This window comes from Aythya marila (genome assembly GCF_965140915.1).
Source record: "Aythya marila genome assembly, chromosome: Z".
Classification (NCBI taxonomy): domain Eukaryota; kingdom Metazoa; phylum Chordata; class Aves; order Anseriformes; family Anatidae; genus Aythya; species Aythya marila.
The window spans coordinates 22556613-22578424 of NC_139080.1; the positions used below are offsets into that span (position 1 = coordinate 22556613).

The 21812-nt window shown below is 35.5% G+C and overlaps 1 protein-coding gene across 1 annotated transcript in view; it reads right to left on the reverse strand.

Moving 5' to 3' along the window:
- The window catches only part of ADAMTS6 (ADAM metallopeptidase with thrombospondin type 1 motif 6), a 154813-nt gene that overhangs the window by 79492 nt on the left and 53509 nt on the right, over positions 1–21812 (reverse strand). The window contains exons 8-10 of the mRNA XM_082783231.1: positions 17622–17665; positions 14036–14141; positions 4239–4385 (exon numbers count right to left, since the gene is read on the reverse strand). Coding sequence (XP_082639357.1) covers positions 4239–4385; positions 14036–14141; positions 17622–17665 — 297 coding nt within the window. The remainder of the gene's footprint in view (positions 1–4238; positions 4386–14035; positions 14142–17621; positions 17666–21812) is intronic.

Here is a 21812-nt window from a genome sequence, read left to right on the forward strand (position 1 = left end):
AAAAAAAAAAAGAGGTAGACAAAGGCTATTACTTAGGAAAGCAACACTCAAAACATATTGCAAGCCACTGATTACATAAACTGGCTCTTTACTTTTTTAAATTGGGTAGCCTTTTGGGTGAAATACTGACTTGCAAAACTTGTTAAATATAAGCCAACTGGGGAAATAGCCTTTTTAACCCATTATCTGTTAGCAAAAAATAAGCAATCAAACAAAAGCTTATTATAAATTCTAAAGTAAAAGAATAAAGGGGCAAATTATAATCCAAAGCAAATGCCAACAGATGATAATGAATATAAATTTTCTCTATAAATTTTTCTATTGATTTGTATAGAAAGAGATGGAATTTGCTATTGTTACTCCCCTGGAGTAACAAGGAATTGGCCAGTCTGCCATAGGCAACGAGCTACCCTATATTTATCTGTCATATCCACTTAAATATCCAAGATTTTGGGGCAGATGATGCCTGGGCCTAAACACAGAAAGATTTTTTATATCATCTCTATGAGCGTACTTGGACCAAAGTAGTTTTGGCTTCTTTCCAGAGTTAAAATGGTCTAGTCTCTGAGATCTAAATCCCACTATATGGCAAACCTAGAAACTCTCTAAGAATGCCCTGTGATTCAAATAGTTATAAGACTCGTGGTTTTTCTTTATTCCTCTTTGAAAGAGGATCCTCCCTTTAAAAGACAGAACTGGTCATCTGGCTTCTTGTAATACCTTCTCTTACCTGATGCTGACAAGATTAAGCAGCTCCAACTCCTGAAATCATCTAAATTATGTTACTACAAAACATGAAAGTAACCGAATAATGAAATATAAAGTGGTTGGTTTTTTTTAGTTTGTTGTTGTTGTTTGTTTTGTTTTGTTCTTAAGTCTAGGGATCTTCATGGCTACTCACTAGATAATTTTATACAAGGTAAAATGAAACTTGCATGATATATATACATGCTGCATAGAACGAAGTTTATACCAATTAGTTTTCAATCACAGACAACATTTTTAGGGTTGGTTCTTTTCTCCTATGAAAACACATTAACGATTTCTACTTCTTTCACAGGAATCTTTGTCCTCTGACAATGCTCTTCCACCCTCCAAATCTCATGGAATCCTTCTGCATTTCATTACATAAAAAGGTTAACAAAATTTAAAGCCATTGTCAAGCACTTATAAACCGTTCAGTTGATAAATTGAATTCAGTCAATCTTTCACTCTAACATAAACCTTGACAGACAACAGCTATTTTGTGCTGAATGTTTTCCCCAGAAAAAAAATGGCTCTCCTTAGCCATTTCAAAGACTGTGCTAGGATGTCATCATTCTTGGGAGTTTTGATAGACTTATTAGCAATGCACAAGTTTGCTTTGTCTTTAATCCCATCCTTAAAATCATATGGGGCAGTCAGGGAATTGCTACTACATGAGACTGAGTAGTTTTCTTTGCTTCTTGCTCACAGATCATTACCTGAAAATGCAAAGTCTCTGCTATTAAGGCTGTTTTGCATCAAGGAAAGGTGTGAATAGGTTAAAAATAAATAAATAAATAAATAAATAAAAGAAGTGATCTAAGTTTCTGACAGCTGTCCTACTGTAACTCTATCTTAACAGCTTCCTGGTTTCATTGAAATGACATGACACTTAAGGAGGAGAATGGAAACCAGAGAAAATAACTATACTGTTAGAGACTATTTTATTTTCTGAAATAATGCAACAACTATTTCAAGAAAAAAAAAAATCATTTCTAAGTTATTAAAACCACAAACAATAAGAAGCACAGACTTATCATGAACAGATCATGTCTGAGAAATCTGACTTTTTAAAGATAGATTGCAAAATCAGTAGATGAATAAACTGTCTTTGGCTCTTCATACATTACTTATGATGGTATTTGACACAATTGGGAACTCTATTCATAACTGAAATGCATAAAAGAATGATTATCCAAGGTGGATTTGAAAAAAATAACACATTCTTATTTATGAAAATAAAGATAAAATATTGTGGGAGATAACTTAGTATTGGAGCTGCTCTGTTCTTATTCTAGCTAATCTAGAATCGTCAGTAATGATTTTTATGAAATACGCAGATGGTAATAATTCAAGTAGTGCTGAAAACCGTGGCAATGACACAGAAGTATCTCAAAAAACCTGAAGACATAAGAACTAGAGAACAGATTCACCAGAATGCTATTCTGCCTTTATGCCAATATAACTAAAATTTCAGTGGCATCTCACAGGGTTAAAAATGAAATTTAACAGTGCATCAAACCTGCAGAATGGAAAAGAATAATGTGGATGCTAAGATTAAATAATAACATATATAGAAACATTTAAACAAAGAGGAAGCACAAGGTAAACATTTTTTTTAATATATAAAGCAAAAAGTTGAAAGATCACTCTATACATGGAGATAACAAGTAAAGAAACAAGAGAGTTTGTTCAGAGTGAGGTTTTTATAAAATAGTTGGCTCTATTACATTTGCAGCATAACACAAGCCACAGAATTTTACCATGTGTTTCCTTCTCTAAGCACATAAGTAAAAAATGACTGCATAGCTACCCGTGGAACAGTCTTCATCAATAGACAACTTATTTTCAGGACAATTACAAATTTAAAATGCAGCACAGAAGACAGTGACAAATAGAAGGTGAGACTAAGAACAGCAGCACTGTAACAGTAAGAAAGAAACCCTCAATGCTACAAGAAAATGCCTGAAATGTAAGCTGATAGTTAGGACTACTGAACTGCGAAAAAAGCTCACAGAAGTGATGAGAAAATCCTGTTCTTTGTAATAGTTACAAATAGGTTGTGTAACAGCTAGAAAGAGTACTAAAAGAAACGGAACTGAATTAACAGATATGATTAGTAATGATAAAAACAAGATGATCTTGTCATTTTTTATGCTGCTAGTGTTAAATGAATATATATATCTCTCCTCAGAAAATCAACTTACATTGTGAAAAACCTGTATCACACACATGTAGAATGATTTATTCAGTACAGTTTAGTTTAGGTGTTCATTTTAAACACTCCAGCGCTTAAAATTTCATGGGTTCATAGTTCAGTGGGGTGATAAAAATGCCTTAACTTGATAAAGTAACTGAAGAGAGGTAATTTCCTCTGGACCGTGCCTAACACCAACACACCTGATCCTGCCCATTGACCCTATAGGAAGCCAACAGACACAGACACAATTCAGTGTTCCTGTACTTTTGTGACAGAAGCTACGTCTTAACCAACAAAAGGAAAACTTCATTGGTCTATATGGGTTCCTTCAGGTACAATTCAGAATACAGCACCTTATTCTAAAGTTAGATCCCCAAAAGAGTTGGATAAAGTCCGTTTTGCTGTTGGTAATCTAACTGTTAGACTACTTGACTGTTTTAAGTTCATCTCTTAAAACACAGCGACTGACTTCTTCACCGACCTTTATTTCTTAAAGGACTAATTACACTGATGACACTGAACTTATCAACTAACTTCCATCTGCTCTCATAAAGACCCCATCTCCTGTACATTTTAAAAAACACTATTATTAATTTGTTCTCAGTGATCTCATAACTCTGTGCCTGTCTTCCAAAGGTTAATTACATACAAAGACTTCATTAGGTATCATGTATATCAATAAGCACATTTTTGACACTAACACATTTTGACTGTTTCAATTCTTTCATACAGAGGTAAAATTTAAGATAGGAACCTACTTCTGAACAGAATCACCACAGAAGTATAGGTTAGCACATTTAAAAAATATTAACATAAACATGTATGCTACCCTCTCCTCTGATCTTTATATTTTTATGAAAGGTGCCAATAAACATTGACAGACTAAAAAAAAGCAAGATGGCATAAAAATCAGGAGAATGAAATGCACAAAGATAAGGGCTAGAAGCTTGTTCCCTTCAACGCATATCCTCACATTATGCACGATTTAGAACAAAAATGTTTCCCATGTTGACTGATTCCACATTTCTTTATTTCTCACCTTAAGATTAAGCAATGAAATATGATCAGCACTTTAAAATGTTTGAATAGATTAAAAATCAACACTGTGAAATGGGGAATGGAATACAAGAAACTTTTACCCATACACAGGAAAAGCACCCTGTAAGAGTTCAGGGACTTGTTATACTTCTGTCTTTACATTCTGAAAATGTAAAGAACACGTTACTGTATCTCTACTATTTATTCCGAAAGGTGTGATTTTTTGGAACTCATGATTTTTCTTGAGATTACTTACTCTAAAAAACTGGTGATGTAATCCCGACTGCAGGCTGACCAAGAGAAAGGGTTGGTGTTTGCTGTAATATGAGCCGCCATTAGTTTTGCTGCTTCATGACCTTTGGTCCCACAGGAATTTCCAATTCCATCATGGTTCATACCAAAACTGCCCAAAAGAGAAGAAAAACAGCCCGTTATTTTTCTACAGAAACAGACATCTCATAAACAATGTGATTTTTACAGAAATCATATTTAGGCCTAAAAGAATACAAGAGAACTCCAAATGGGAATTAGGATCAGTTAAGTTTAGTTTATTCAGATCTCAGAATATTGCACAATTACATAGCATTTTTTTCACACGGTCCTGAAAGGACTTTACTTCTTTTCTAAAATTTAACATTACTCTTTCAAGATAAATCAAGAGCAATCAGTCTTTATTTGGGTATTGTAGCTGGTAAAGAATATATATTGTCTCACTAACACGTCTATTAGTAAACAGAGACAAATAGGGTATGCGATGTTGCTGTTTAAGCACACATATAAGCACACAGTAGCTAATGATATTTCAAGCAGAACGTGAGTTTTGCAATTCCCAAGGCCATTCTGTATTCATGCTCCCTCTATGTTTCCAATGCACAGATGATTTGCAGTTTTTCTATTAGAGCTCTCCTTTGTCATGGAACTTCAGAGTGAAGGACACTTAAAATCAGCAGAAAATACAGTAAGAAATCTCTGAGTGGCATTTGGCCAGCAGATATTTCCAGCCAACAAATTCATTAACTTTCAACAAAGATGACATGACTCTGGAAAGAAATATACAGTAAAATAATCTTTATGCTCTAGAAATCCCATGCTACTGAAACAAACCCTTTGAGCTACAGACAGCCAACATAAATTAAAACTAGAGGTTAACTCATAAAAAAGCTATTTGAAAAGACTTTCCTTCTATATACAAAACTATTTTAAAATGAAATTATTACTGTTATCCCTAAACAACCAACAACATATACTTGACTGACCTGTCATAAATGAAGCATTTTAAGAGAATATAGAATACCATGACCTTTTGTAATAGTATACATCTTTTTTTAACTCCATTTTCTAAGTCTGCCTTTGATTCATTTCCTCTCTGTCACTTGGGAGGAAATATCTTATTTTTTTTAAATATTAACTTTTGGACACATTAGCTCCTCCTTCCCAAACATGACACAAGGCTTATGAGATCAAAGAGGCGGGTAGTGAGATATAGAACAGCTTCCTAGAGCATCAGACAGAGAAGTAGTCAAAGGGAATACCAAAACTGAGCTGCAGTTGGAAGCAGCGCATCTGTCACTTTTTATATGTCTTATAATGAGACCAGTCCTTGGAGTCCTCTGTGTTACAAATGCTAAGACTGACCCCCTGATTTTGTACTTAATATTCAGGTTTACAAATGTGCTGAAGCATTCCATTTTTATTTTCTATAAATTTTTTATTCTGATTGCCAGAATATACATCAATCTATGCCTACGGGATGTCTCCCCATGTAATACAGTATGCAGCAATGCCTGCTTTTATTTTGTTTAGTGTGTGATGTCTGAAAAATGCAGAAAGCCTTACGCATAGGAAAGGTATTGTTATATATTTTGGAAGTGAAGGAGTTAGAAGTCCAATGCAACACACTTCATCAGCTAATAATGAAAAAGCATTTTATTGGCGTAGTTCTCAACTGCCATAATTTCCTAGAATTAGGGGTACCTGAAATGGTAATATTTCTTGTTGAATTACCTATGTACGATTTCTTAAAATAGAAAACATTATGTTTTAACAGTCCCTATGAGAGTTCCTTACAGAAATTGACATTCTGCTACGTGGGAAAGAGCTGAATTGGGTCTTACTGACTATCTGTGATACCCAACTTATTCCTGGTTAATATATTTATTTTGTCAAAGAAATCACAGAAACTCCAACTGTCTAGGAAGTGAAAGAGTACAAACATATTTTGTCTTTTGGGCCTACCAAAAAGAAGAACAAATTTCATAGTTAAATATCTTTCCTTCTACCAGCTCTCCTTGTGAAAAATAAGTTGCAGATGGTGGCAGCGGTATATCTAGTAAAATGCAAATCTGTGAATGGAAGCTGCTATTCCAGACGCACACGGGAATACAATGCTTTTCCATGAGCTAAATGCACTGCCCTTTTTTTAATAATAAATATTAATTCATCTAAATCATCTATTCCCTTACACAAAGGCTATTCCACTCACCCCTGCTTCTGAATTTAGTAGAGAACTGGCCATTAGGTTCAGATAATATTTCTGATGTTTAGAAAGGAGTTTTGTAATTACTGTCATCTTTTCCCATAGACAGTAGTGGCAGCATGCCCTTACAGCCTAGTAATTTGCACCCCTATAGCCAGGACTGCAGATGAAGACAAATTTCTGTCCAAAGTACTACTTTTATTTCCATCAGAACATGTTGGTTGTATTTGATCCCCATTACACTAAGGGTACGCCTTTCAAAAAAGTATATTTGGAATTAGATTGGGGTGGGAAGGCAGTGAAGAAAGGAAGGAACAAAATAGTCTTAATGGAGGCAGTGTTATAATTTACTTGTCTTTTTCAAAATGACTAAACAGATTAACACTGTATTTTTTTCACTGGCTCTAAAAGCTTGTCTAGAACTGCCCATGTAATTTTGGTTTTAAAGGAACAAGCAGATAAGCAAGTAGACAGTGAGAAGTCTTCTTAACTGACACGGGAGTTTTCTCTGAAGTTACCTTTCTGCCTACCATCTCAAGGAAAGATGTTTAGCTCAGCAGCTCTGAGTCACTCTTTTTTTTCAAGCATTATGTCCATTCTTCTCCAGTCTTCTCTCTGCTCACACTACGTGTAAGAACTGTGCAATGTAGCAGTTAAAATACTATGAGCTTTAAAATCAAAATTTAAATTCTCCTGCAATATTTCCTATAGTTTCTACACTTCTCAAAAAATTCTTAGAGGGCAGCACATCTGTCTAGTGCTCTGTGTCTGTTTCATTTGTTAACATCTGCAATAGAACAGACGCTTTTTCTTGGCAATCTGTTTTTCTTTATATCTGAAAAAAAAACTGAGAGAATTATTTGTAATACACATCGAACTTAAATTCTGACCTCAAAAATCACAGGGGAGTTAACTGGTCTCAGCTGCATTGAATAAAACAGCAATAGATAACCAGAAACTCTAGAGTAAAAGCAGAGGGAAGGATGTGAACATAAACTTCTTGTTTATCCTCCCGTTTACCTTGTGAAGGAACAGTACTTCAGGTTCCCTACAATTTCTTTTTTATTTAAGGTGAGGTTGCTGATTTGCTTGGTGGTTCTAACTTGTGATGGTAAGAGCTACCAAAACACTTACTGCTGATGTGTCTGAAATTACATCAGTTATTTTTGTGGCACAGCCAGGATACCTCTGTTTTGATTTATTAAGCAAACACTTCCGAGAAGACAGATCCAAACCAATCTGAATGCTCCTCAGTACTGCTTACAGAGGTTTATTTCATATACCATGTACTTTTACAGCACAGAAATCATCTGAAATGTGCTACTCAGATGATTTTTTTTCCCTTATTTGTTCACAGTCTATTACCTCTGCTTTCCAATTGTAATACTAAAAGCTCTACACTGAGCTATTGCCTAGTTTGGAACATTCAGAACTGCAGATCCCTAATGTTTATTTTCTCTAAATAAAACAATTAATTTTTAGTCACTTATAGATTCATGAGTTACAGTATATATGGGAGAATTTGGCCTAATTCTGGTCAATCAGTGGCTCTCACTTTGCTCTGCCACTTTGTTAAGTATGTTATGGAAGAAAGTACCAGAAACTGATTCTCCTGAGTCAGGCAACTAAGTTACAGGTATACAAGCAAAAGAAATACAATAAAAATGAATTTCTTGATATTGCTGTCCTCTATCAGAAGCTGATTTACAGCTGTGTAACTCTGTGTGACTCTTTAGGAAAAATAAATCTTTTCAAGAGAGAAAAAAAAGAAAATTTGACCTTAATGGGTTTTAGTATACTAACTTATTTGCACTAGGAAATACAAACCAAACATGTACAGTAAGACTGGAATGGGTCATTTGCAAGCTAAGTATTTTGACCCAGGTATTTTGCTAGACGTTCCTTGACTGTCTCAGCACATTACACAATACTCCCACAACTATTATGGAGAATGAAGCACAGCGTAGGGATGGGTCAAAAAAGTGCACAAGTGAATAATCCTTTCAAAATTTCTAACAGTAAATCAATACTACAGCGAGATGGAAGGCATACTTAAACAAGTCTTCTTGTATTAGATACAAAATATAAAGAGCAAACGGTAAGTTTCTTGTAAGAAATGCCACCTTATTTGCTTAGGTAAGGCTTATCAACTTTTTCATAAATTTTGCATTCATTTTGTTTCTATCATGTTGTACTTATTCCAGTAATTATTAAAAAGATGTAATTTAAATATTCAGAAATCTTCTGTTTTATATAATTAAAGGTAAGGAGTGCATTCATATAGCTTTGAATGTCTGTGTGCAGCCTACTTTACAGCTATAGCAATGCTCACAGATAAAATGAAGCTAACTGTTAATTTTCTTTAAAAAAAAAAATCTGTTCTTAGTGACATTAGAAAATGTCAAAAGAGGAAAAAGAAGGAAAAACTAGAGTGCTTCAGCATTCTCTTGTTAAACAAAAAGAGCATGAATTTAGACAGAATCTACTATTAAAGAATAAATTATTTTTTTTTTGTACAGTATCAGTTCAGAGCTATGAACTGATGTAAACAATTCCTGTGTTGATATATATGGTAACTTTGTTACTTGTTTTCATACCTATTAGCAATGAAATATAGTAAAATTGATATGGAAAAAATATTATTTTGTTATTACACTAATAGAAGGCTAAATTATTTATTTATTTTTAAACCATATGGAATCACAGAATGGTTTGGGTTGGAAGGGACCTTAAAGATCACTCAACTGCAACCCCTGGCCATGGGCAGGGACACCTCCCACCAGACCAGGTTGCCCAAAGCCCCATCCAGCCTGGCCTTGAACACCTCCAGGGATGGGGCATCCACAGTTTCTCTGGGCAGTCTGTGCCAGGGCCTCGCCACCATCTGAGTAAATAATTTCTTCCTTACTTCTAATCTAAATCTACCCTCTTTTAGTTTAAAGTCATTCCCCCTTGTTCTATTACTATATGCCCTTGTAAAATGTCTTGTTTTGTTCATGGGAGAGCTTATGAGAGATGGTGTTACTACAGTTTATCCTTGCTGCGTTTAAGTATTTTGAAGTTTGGCATGTGTGCCCCTCAGACTGCAATATTTTCTTGATGTTTTTTACAATGCATACACACATTTCTTCCAGGAAATATCTTATTCTAAAACTGATGTCTTATAAAGCAGACAAGGTCTTACTGATCAATCACAAAGCTCACCAATTACCAGTGAATGAGGAAAAGACAAAGCTTCCCTGAAAATGCCTCTAGGAAGACTTTGTCCTAAATCAGAAATTTCTATTCCAGCACTGAAGACCACCTTTCTAATATGGGCAGCTGGGGTTATTTGTGCTATTTTCCTACTTTGCATACGGACTAAAAAAGAATTCAAAAAATGCTACAATTGCAGGCATATTTTAGCTGTATGAACTAATTCAGAACTAAATCCTCCTAGAAAATACGATCTTCTCCATCTTGAAGCCGATTTAATTCGTTAGCTTATAATCTTTTTTTTTTTTTTTTTTTTTTTTTTAATTTTTATCAAGATACAACTGCTAAACACCAGACTTTCATTCTGGCTCCCTGGCTCATAAAACCTTCAACAGAGATCTACCTTTGGCAAATCTTTTCCCTACTTTGCATTTTATGGGTAGTTCTGTTTTAAGCTCAGTCCACCATCCTCCCGTTTTGACATCTCATGGTTTTTTCCTCTTTGATCTTTCTTGTTCTTTTTACCTTTGTTATTTAGCTTCCAGTGCTCAGCTAACTCTGTAGGACTACAACAATGAATATCATTATATCTATCTTTTACGGACATCCATTCAAAGGAACCTTATCTGTTAAATCAGCATCCTGTACAGCACGCATGAAGCAAATTCAGCAGTTCAGTAAGTAACCTAGTAAAAAAAAGTACAGACTGAAAAGGCACCAAACTCAGCTGGTAGGAACAGAAAATGGGACTGGATCTTGTATGTTACACTTGTCTGACCATAACAGCATATTCAAGCCTGCAAAGTGTTTTTCTTCGCAAAGAGAAAGTCAAACTGTTTGACAATGCAGAGGCTACACACACTCAGTTGTCACTCCTGCCATGAAGGGAAATCTGGACTGGTTTGATTTTTGCTTACCAGAAATCTTAAGTATTTCTTCAGTGTGAAATACATAATCTAGTGGCAAGTCAAGCATTATAAATCAAGTTTTTAGAGTCACTATTATGAAGCCTGAGTGGCCCACTCAGGCTTTATCTGATTAACAGAAGTATTAAAATCAATACAAGGCTTTTCTCAAAACCATACATAGAGAGAAACAACCATAAAACTTAGTCTACCACCATTCTTTATGCAACACAGAGTTAATCAAAGTGTTACGGATGTCTACAATAAAAACAGCTGGGTTTGAGTCTTGACTACACACACGGCTTATCTGCACAAAAACTAAGATATACACATATAAAAGCTACAAATTGTAAGGAAGCCAAAAAGATACTTTAAAATTGCTTATAAATATTTAGCGGAAAGTACAACAAGACACAATAATCACACTCACACTCTCTGTCTCTAAGTCTTCAAGACTAAGTGCTTTTCTGGATAAAAAAACTTTGACCAAATGCAAGTTACTGGGATCAATACAAGGGCAAATCAGTTAAATGTACTATACCGTGATATACAGAAAGTCAGACCAGATCAGCAAATCATTTCACAAAATCACAGAATGGTTTGGGTTCGAAGGGACCTTAAAGTTCACCCAGTTCTAACTCCCTGCCATGGGCAGGGACCCCTCCCACCAGACCAGGTTGCCCAGAGCCCCATCCAGCCTGGCCTTGAGCACCTCCAGGGATGGGGCATCCACAACTGCTCTGGGCAGCCTGAGCCAGAGCCTCACCACTCTCACAGTGGAAAATGTCTTCCATACATTTAATCTAGATCTACTCCCTTTCAGTCTAAAACCATTGTTCCTTGTCCTGTCACTACACATCCTGGTAAAAACTCTTTCTTCGTCTTTCTTATAAGCCCCTGTTAAGTATTGAAAGGCTGCAAGAAGGTCTCCCCAGAACCTTCTCTTCTCCATTCTAAACAACCCCAACTCTCTTCATAGGAGAGGTGTTCCTGCCCTCTGATAATTTTTGCAGCCCTTCTCTAGGCTCACTCTAGCAGGTCCTATCTTTCTTCTACTGGGACCCAAAGCTGGATGCAGTATTTCAGGTGGGGTCGCACTACACCAAAGCAGGAGAATCATCTACTTCAACTTGCTGGCCATGCATCTTTTGATGTGGTCCATGATACAACTGGATTTCTGGGTTGCAAATGTACATTGCCAGCTCATGTCCAACTGTTCTTCAACTAGTATCCATAAGCTCTTCTCTGGAAGGCCTTCCTTTAATTCCCAAATTTATTAACCTAATAGAAACTAGTAAATAGAATCATAATTCCATCAGAGAAGTCTTATAATGCCGCTTTTGGAGAAATCACGGAAAATCTATCTGTATTATCTCTACCGGACTCTTAATTACAAGAGAAATTTTATTCCTCAGCTCAACATTTTTTAACTTAGCATTCCATAGTATATTCTAAATTAATAAAGTGTTTTCTTTGTTGTTGTTGTGAATCATATACTCAATGTAGACTTGTCATTTAAGTGCTTCTATCTTTCATTTAACAATGAAGCCAATTTCCTATTTCCCAGGTATGTCTGAAGAGAAAAGCTATCATTTTGTCATGGCGAAAGAAAAGTTTACAGTACTCCTTGAAATTATTATTTTACACACAGGCAAGTACCTTCTAGTACATACTTTAATAATAGCCACTGAAGGGAAGAGGAAGACAAAAGGAAGTAATAACTTCCTTGATTTAGTCACATAGGCATTCAGTCTTATTACGAGTGAATTCCCATTCACTCGTGATGTGTGGATAGCACAAAACATATAAATCTTGAAGGTCTTTTACCCACATATTTTTTCCCAGTTTTTATAGAAGGTATCTAGCCCATAAAAAGGTCAGTTTTTAACTCCATACTTCCAGTATGATTTTCTTAATTCACTGTGTATCAAATAAAATCAAGTGAATATGATTTCTATATTATTTTCAAAACACCATTTGACATGTCATTCAAGCTACAGGACAAGTTGAAAACTTCAAAGAGCTGAGATTTCAGAATTTCAAAAGACCTTATGTAAAAGAAGCCAAGAGACATCGATTGTAGTAAACACAGATGGTTAACAAAAAGCCTATGATCAGAGAATATATCCTATGGATGTAGTTTCTCCTGAGATTCTAATCAAAGCCTCAGTTTTTTAAACGAAGTATTGTAATCATGCCAGTTTTGAATAATAACATAGCTGCATACACTCAGATTATTTTTATGCTTCACTGGAATAACCTTCATAAAGTATGTAGTGACATGACATACAGATTAGAATGAAGATGGGGATTTTTTTTCTTTTTGAACATGTGGCTCAAATTCACCACAAGGTTACATATTACTATTAATAAGATTTTCAGATGTATAAGTGATTTGAAGGAGCTTTTTCCGCAACATTGGAAATATATTTTTCTTTACACTATCCTTTTCAATTCAAGTAAAGGAAAAGAAGGAAGCAAATGAAGATTACAAGAATTACACGTGTTTTAAATTATTTTTGTTCAGATCTTATACAATTGCTTTTGAATTTTTGAATTCATCTACTTCAGTGTAACTAAAGTGTTCTTTTCACACATAATATGAGATCGTACTTGCCAAGTAATTATCTTGCATGATAGGTGGGATGAAAATAAGTGTTTACTTCCAACTCCTGCTTTTGATCAGCAGATTGATAGCTTCCATTTCAGTCTGCATTGGAACTTTTAGCAGTTGCATCAGCTAATGATTGGAAAAACATATCATCCATAACTCAGTGTTGGTCAACCCACATAAACAAAAAGGAAACCTCTTGATAAAAGAAGGTGCCTAGTCTTTTTAAAGTCATCACAACATACTAATGGCACTGTCTTTCAAGGGAGGACCTGAAATATTCCCAGACTGATCTGTACTCAGATTTTTGCACTCTCATATCATCATGCTCTTTAAAATAATATGCCAGTGCTTAAAATATACAGATGATGTTATGAATATTTTACATAATTCTTGCTTGAGTGAAAGATGACTGAAAGCATATGAATACTGGCAACAGAAGCAATGCTTTAGTCAGAATACTTTGAATTATATTTAAGATAAAATAATGAAAAACAAAAACAAAAAAACTTTTAACCGCTTTTGTTTCATAAAGAAATGTGGAGGGAGGGGGAGGGAAATTTTTCAAAGCCTAATATTTAAGAATATGAAACAGAGTAGGAGGGTGTGAGCCAAATCTCAAAAGCACAGATTAAACTGGAATCTGAAATCAAAGGGTAAACAATGAGTCTTCAGTTCTAAAGTTAAAGCCCTTGGTAATATATACCAAATAAAATGTACTGCCACTCATGAATATTATATACAAGAAACATGGAGCACCAGAACAGAGATGGTACAGCCATGCAGAAAAAATAATGATATCTATTATTAAACTAATATTAAAAAGGTGATACATTAAAACATAGTCTTTTTTTAAACTCACTCACTTGTGACCAATCTCATGTGCAATGGTAAAAGCTGAACCTAGGCCAATGTCTTCATTAATGCTGCAGCTCCTTTCAGGCTCACACATTCCAGCCACAGAGGCCAAGCCTGAATAAACAGAAGGAGACACAAAGGGTCATGCCAAGGTGTTTCAGTCTTAAAAGCCCTAGTTATAAATGCCTGGATTCTTTTTAATAACCTCTATGCACAGAAGGAGCAGTTGGCAAAAGGTTAACTTTCTAGTCATTTGCAAAATCACTGGGGGGAATTTCACTTTGCCGGCTAGACATTAATATTTTTTGAACTGCAGTCAGTGCTGGAAAATGTCTAGACTAGGGGTTAGATTTATAAATTTTACTTCTGGTAACTTGGGACCACCTAGTAACTTGAGCCAGGAGAGGGAATTCAAGAAAGCATTTCTATTTTAACATTCTTGAGCCTGAAGAAAGCAAAATGTATCCACATTATTTTTCTAAAGAAATCTGTTTAAGTTTAGTGGGTTCATAAAAACATACAAGCAACTTTTTTAGCTATGAAAAGCCCCACATGGTACTTAAAAAAAAAATATTATAAAAACAAAATCGAATGCATCAATGAAGAGAGAGGAGATAAGTTAATAACAAGCACTCGTTTAACCATGGAAGTCTTTTCCATTTATCACCTATTATCTTCTGGAATTAAAACCTTATTGCATTATAAGTGCTTTAAAAAACTTCCTTTAGAGAAAGCAAGCCACTGGCATTTCCAGAATATGGCTCTTCAGTATCCTGCACATTCTTTAGCAACAGAATATCACACAACATATTGCAGACATTAATTTGCTGCTACTAAAGCAGCAAAATCTCTAAGCATCACATTTATTTAGTGTATTCCCTAAGGTTTCTTATGTGAAAGCAGCAGTAATGCTTTCTTTAAGGAAGTTACCTGCACAGTTTACGCTGTAACAGAACAATAGCTGGGAAAATGCGGTTGTGGGGAAACAGAATTATACTCTTTTATGAATGAGCAGGCACTTCAAACTATTCTGTTTGAACTATCAGCAAGCAAGTAATAAGATGACATCTTATTACATCAGTAATAAGATAAGTGCTTCCTGCTTCCACGAGCAATTAATTTGGAGCAGAAGGAGCTGGTCAGTAGAGTAAAACACTGACATTAGGCTCCTAATGTTATCTTTGTATGTGGGTTGGACTCTACTTTGGACTAGTTTACTCCCATAGGTGAAACTTCCTCCCTACAAGTGGTTCAGAGCTTTCTACAGGAAAAAAAAAAGTATCAGTGCATATCAAGAATACAGTTCAAGCAGTGACTTAGACCCTAACATTTCCCTTAGGCACATATGGAGCATTTAAGAAATATGTGTTTTGACTTGGTTTTGTCCAAAACTAATCTAACCTGCACACACCAAAACTACTCTGAGAACCAAACCAACATGGGCAAAAGGCAACAATGTCTGCTCATTGAATTTCCATCAAAACATCAAAATCAAATCACTACAGTAGACAATGACCACTGAGGACAGGATGAAGCATCAGAATAAGAAGGACTAGACACAGAGAAAAATTTGTACATTGTTTGCTGCGTGAAACCTGTAAAAAAAATACAATTACAGTTCACCTGTCTAAACTATGCCATTCCAATTGAGCAGGACATTCTGAGGACAACGTGGTGATGCTTGTGTAACAGCTAACCTGTTTCCTTGAGAAGTTCACCATATCTGGGTGGTAAAGTCATCTCTATCTTCAGATCTCTTAACTGAGTGCTTGCTAAGTGACTTACAGGACCAGACTAATGATATATAATTAAATACCATGTCTGCAGAAAGTGACAGAGGTCAAGTCAAGAACCCAGACTACATCTCAGATCAAAGAAAAAAGGAGTTGTGTTTCACTGCAGCCATACAGCTGCTCCAAAGACATCTGAAGAACTGCATCTCTTCCATGCAGTTCTACGTAAGACTCCCTAGGAACAGGAAAGAGGTATCTATCCCACAGTAAATCCATTAATTCTGTTTCTTCCTGGAACACCAATGATTCAGATTTCTTCTGATCTTTTGAGATGTGAGACTGTTGTTCACAGACCCCTTAAATATATGCTTAACTTCAGCTACTGGAGGTCAGTGGGACTTAAGCATACTAAATGCCTTGCAGAAGAGGACCGTGGGGGCTGGCCTCTTTTTGAATTCAATGCCAATAATGCAAGTACATTGTTGTGGTTTTACTGCCAACAGTCTGATAACAATACTCTGATATCATATGTGGTTTTTATTTTCATTTACTCAAGCCTTTTGGTTTAAAGAAAAAAAAAAGCCAAAGTCTATCCCGTCTGTTACACTGGATTCAAGTGAAGCAGAATCTGCCTTTATCCTAAAGTCTGATACAGTGAGGACTAGTACATGAATGATGTGTGTTAAAAATATCACATATAAATATCAGATAGCTTGTGGGTGAATGTAATCCCTTTCAAACTCTCTTAACACTTGTAATGACAACTCTGACATCAATATAAACAGTCTCTTCAGTTTTGACTCCTCCACACAGATGTCAAAGTAATCCAATTACATTTAGAAATTTATCATTACATTTTGCCTTTTACTAAAACATGCTGTGAATATTGTTTATATTTAGAACAGGCAAAAAAATTCTGATACCTTTCTCCTCATGTAAACTACTTCCCTTTGCCAAAAGTGTCGTGCTGACTTGAGTGGTACTTGTAAAAAAATCAACATGAGTTAAGGCTATCAAGCATACAGTAGTACAGGGGAAGACAAAGAAAATACAGTTATGAGCTCTCATTATGAAAAAAATATTAACAACCTTAAAAATATTAACTCGCTGAACTAGAATTATATATTTAATTACTTCAGAGTACATTTGAAAAAAATATAAAAATACCATATTAGTCTTTCAATAACGTTTCATATATTAAATGTTTTCATATACTAAAGCACTACTACAGGTAACAACTATGATACAGTAAGTAATTTCTGCCAACAAATTTAAGTATAAAGAGAACAATCCTGCATCTAGGATTGCATTGTGTTTTTCTCTATTGTCAAAGCACTGTTTTAAGGAGTTTCAATATTGCTATAATTTATATTACTGTGTTATTTTTTTCCAAGTCTGTGGAAGGAAAAGTCTGAGGCTGTACTCCCTGTGTAAAACACAGCAACAGTGTAAAACCTCAAAGCCTGTTTCTTTTCTGGTTTCTCTGTGTGTGTGTGTGTTTTTTTTAAACCTTCCTGAGGTCTTCTATTTGTTTTTTATAATAGCTCATGGAGACAGGTTAAACAAAAATAGTCCTCTCCAGTAATTGTTGCTTGGTAAATCTGAGTAATCTGCTAGGATTTATCAGCATTACAGCTGTCAGAGATGAAATCTCCAGTAGTAGCTCGCTTAATCTAAAATTACTGTAATCTATCAAAGCATAAATCCATGTAGGTTACCTTTTACTGTGCATGTTTATAAAACTGCAAAATTTTGAAAGCATATACTTAAAAAGATCTAATGAGCTGATAAATCAGTAGCTGAGTATAAAGCAAGGAAACAAACAGCAAATAGAAGCTGAAATTTCTCTTTATAATCTTACCCAGTGTTCCACAAGGCTTGTTTTTATAAGTGCAGATATCATATCTGTTAAGGAGAAGAAAAGCACATAAAATATGTCAGAGGATCAAATTTGTAAAATATTCTGTATATTTATCACATATCTGTATCATAGTGCAAGTTGTCAGATGGCAATCAGCTTAATTATGTGCAGCCAGCTGGTGTCGCCATTTTCTACACTCTGGTGTAAACCACAAGCTGTAGTACACTCACAGCCGCTGGCCTCAGGCCAGTGGGACACCTGCCAGTAAGAAAAAAATGGTTAAAGTGGATCTTTGTAATCACCAGCTCCATAAAGCAGTCTACCGTGCTGTTAAGAAGTTACAGCAGCATGTCTGTAGACTACACTGCTTCAAAACACTTAATTTTACTTTTTGACCATACTGCAATTCTCAGCCTCACACTTAAAAACTAACCAATATTAATTGTAACTCCTAATATTTAAATACTGATTATAATTAAAACCTTAGCCTTGGAGTATTACAACAAAAAATATCAAAATATGAGCTTGTCTTATAATTCCCATCTCTATCTTCCAATGATTATACATGTCCTGAACTAAAATGAACTGAAAGAAAAATAAACTAAAATAAAAAAATAGATTTTTATTGAAAGCTAAAAAATGCATTTAAAAAAGAATTTTCATAATTTTAGGTATAATGATTCAAATATGGGATCTCAAGTTTTTGTGCAGTTGACATGCAAGTATCTGAAGCTGAAAATTGAATTAAAATGTTTTCTGTGGTATAACAGCTATTCGTAACAGCAGTGGTCACGTGGCAGTCATAATTCATTAATGACAACTCCATATTTTGAATATGTAATCCTATTATATGGCTAGTGATACGAGAATACTCTCATTATGTCTTTGATGTTCAAGGATTCATACTGATTTCTTTGCAATGTGTTTCTGAATAATACCATTATTTTGGATAGTGAGCAAAAACAAAAATGAAAGATACAATCTTTATGCTTTAAATTTTTATCCAAATATTTACTAATTCCAAGCCACCAGACATTTCTGTTAAAAGCAACATATAAGGATTGTTTTCAAAAAGGTTATCGCATAGGAACCAGATCATGAGATAAACACCTTTCAGAGTTAATAAAGTTAAGGTCTGTCTGTAAGCCAAATCCATCAACAAAATAACAAAGCTGAAAATTTGGAACAAATCCAGTGAATTCTCTGTGCATGTAGACTGCTGTGACCAAATGGAATCCCTGGTATTTTTAAAGGTGCTAAACATGGAGCGGTTTGCTGGATTAAGCTTTAATTTTGAACTCAAATTTCTATATGCATTGATCTCACCAAAGCATCTCAGACTATATAATCCTATATGCACTTAAAGCTCTCACTGATTTCCCATATGCTGTTTCTCAATAATTAACTAGGTTTTATGTGTCACAAAACAGAACAATGATGTAGTTGAAGACCAAAAGATTTTTACTGAATATGGTCTGCCTTTGCCATCTTTAAAGAAACAAATTTATTACGCATTGATTTAGGACAAAGCCTGAATCTAATCCCACTGAAGTTCATGCAGAATGGTTCCTCAGAGTAGACAGGGATCAGACTTATTTAACAAGAAAACCCAGAGTTTCTGAATTCTTTTAAGTCTGAATTCTGAATTTAGAAATCAACACAAGAACATAATCAACATACGAATACAAATGAAACATTCTTCTGATTATTTTTTTTAATACTGAATAATAATAATAAAAAAATGTCATACATCCTTAGATAAAATGTATGTTTAAGAAGCAAGCCAGTTCCACTAAATTCAAATAAAATGCTGTCACTGATTTCAGTAGAGCTGAAAACTTAGTCGTATTGCCTCAATCTGCTTACTCCCATATTGCTATGAATCTGAAGGCATTCATTCAGCTAGTTTCAAAAGGAACTGTGATTTGAGAAAATGATATGAATTAAATCCTTTCTTACTCTTACACTTTTGAAAAACAATTACCATAGTATCCTGGCTGTGCTGCATAGGGAGTATTCTTCATTATACACAGGCTAGCATTCATAGGAATCATAATATCGTAGAGTCATTAAGGTTGGAAAAGACCTTCAAGATCATCTGGTTCAACCATCCCCCTACCACCAAGTTCACCCCACTAAACCATGTCCCTAAGGACCACGTCCAACCTCTCCTTAAACACCCCCAGGGACGGTGACTCCACCACCTGCCTGGGCAACCCGTTCCAATGCCTGACTGCTCTTTCTGAGAAGAAATGCCAGATTTTTAATGTACTCATTTCCAACCTAAACCTCCCCTGGCACAACTTGAAGCCATTCTCTTTAGTCCCAAAATTAAATAAATAAAATTAAGGAAGATCGTTTATTTTCCAATAAACTCTTTTTGCAAGATCAATCCCATATAATAATAGTATTCTAATTGTGGTTTCATTAAACATTTGAGTATTTATTCAAATATTTAAATTTGATACACAAATTCCTGTAAGCAATGTTCATACACTCTCTTCTTTAGTTTAGAAGGAAAACAGTTTAACAGGAAAAACATCTCATGACTTGCTCTACCTACAGCATTGTCTTCAAGTTCCATTTTTTCCCTATTTCCCTTTCATTTCGATGGCCCCTGCTCATGTTTTTTTTCTTAACTTGTTTTATTTTTATGTACTGAACTGCACAATTCCATCCTATGCTTCTCTTTATGATTTAACCAAATCAGCCTAATTTGTCTTTTATCGTTTTGACACCACTTCTTATAACTTTATTTTGACTTTTCATGGAACCTGTTTAATCATGAAGACCTAAAAGATGTTTTGTGTGTTTTTCACACAAAATTCTCAGAATTTTTTCTGTTTTCACGGAATTTAAAGGCAAAAGAACCATCAGCCTAGCTGACTCCTGTTCACACTACTAGCTTTCAAATCTCAGCAGAAGGAAATATTATGTAGAGAGGGTTTTTTCTGCTAGAAACTCCACCTGTGAAACATGCAGTCCCTATGTACATTTACATTGTGGGAGTTCTCAGACTTGTCATGTGACACTGGGAAGCTTTCCATTTTATTATCTACCAAAGGAAAACCCTTGCTCCTTTTTTCGTCCTGTTCTATGCAAGATATGGAAAGGTGAGCATGTCCACAACTCTTGAGCATGTCCGTTCTTCTCACTGAAGAACGGTATCTGAAAGAGACTAGGGGTAAAATCCTAACATAGGTGGGGACAAGGCATATCAAAACTCAGAAAGTATTGTGTTAACTTTCTTTTTTGAAGAAAGGTAGGCAGGAATATTTTTCACTTAAATCAGCTTCCCCAAAGCCCCACCCAACCTGACCTCAAACGCTCCAGGGAAGAAGCATCCACGTCTTTCACAAATTTATTCTAGTGTCTTACTGCTCTCATAGTAAAGAATTTCTTCCCTCTATCTAGTCTAAATCTACCTTATTTCAGTTTAAAACCATTATCCCTTGTCCTATGATTACATGCTCTTGTAAGAAGTCTCTCTCCATCCTGAAGTTCCCTGCAAGTACTGTAATGCTGCAAGAAGGTGTCTCAAGTGCCTTCTCCTGGCTAAACACCCCAACTCTCTTATTCTTTCTTCAAAGGAGCAGTGCTCCAGCCCTCTGATCATTTTTCTGACCCTCTTCTGGGCTCGCTCCAACAGCTCCATGTCCTTCTTATCCTGGGGTCCCAGAGCTGAAGGCTGTAGTGCACGTAAGGTCTCAGGAGAGCAGAGTACAGAGGGAGAATCACCTCCATCCACCTGCTGGCCATGTTTCTTTTGATGCAGCCCAGAATACAGTCAGCTTTCTAGATTGCAAGTGTGCACTGCTGGTTTATGTTCAATTTTTCATCAACCAACAACCCCAAGACCTTCTCCTCAGGGCTACTCTCAATCCATTTATTTCCCAGTCTGTGCTGATGTTTGGGATTGTCCCAAACCAAGTGCAGTACCGTGCACTTAGCTCTGTTGAACTTCATGTGCTTTATGTGCGCACACTTCTCAAGCCTGTACAGTTCCCTCTGGAAGGCACACCTTCCCTCTACTGCATCAACTGCGCCACTCAGTTCAGTGTCATCCACAAACCTGCTGAGCGTGCACTTAATCCCACTATCTAATACATAGTAAACAGCACGGGCATTAATACAGACCCCAGTAAAGATCCCACATACACATTTTAAGAGGGATGACTTATATTAATTATC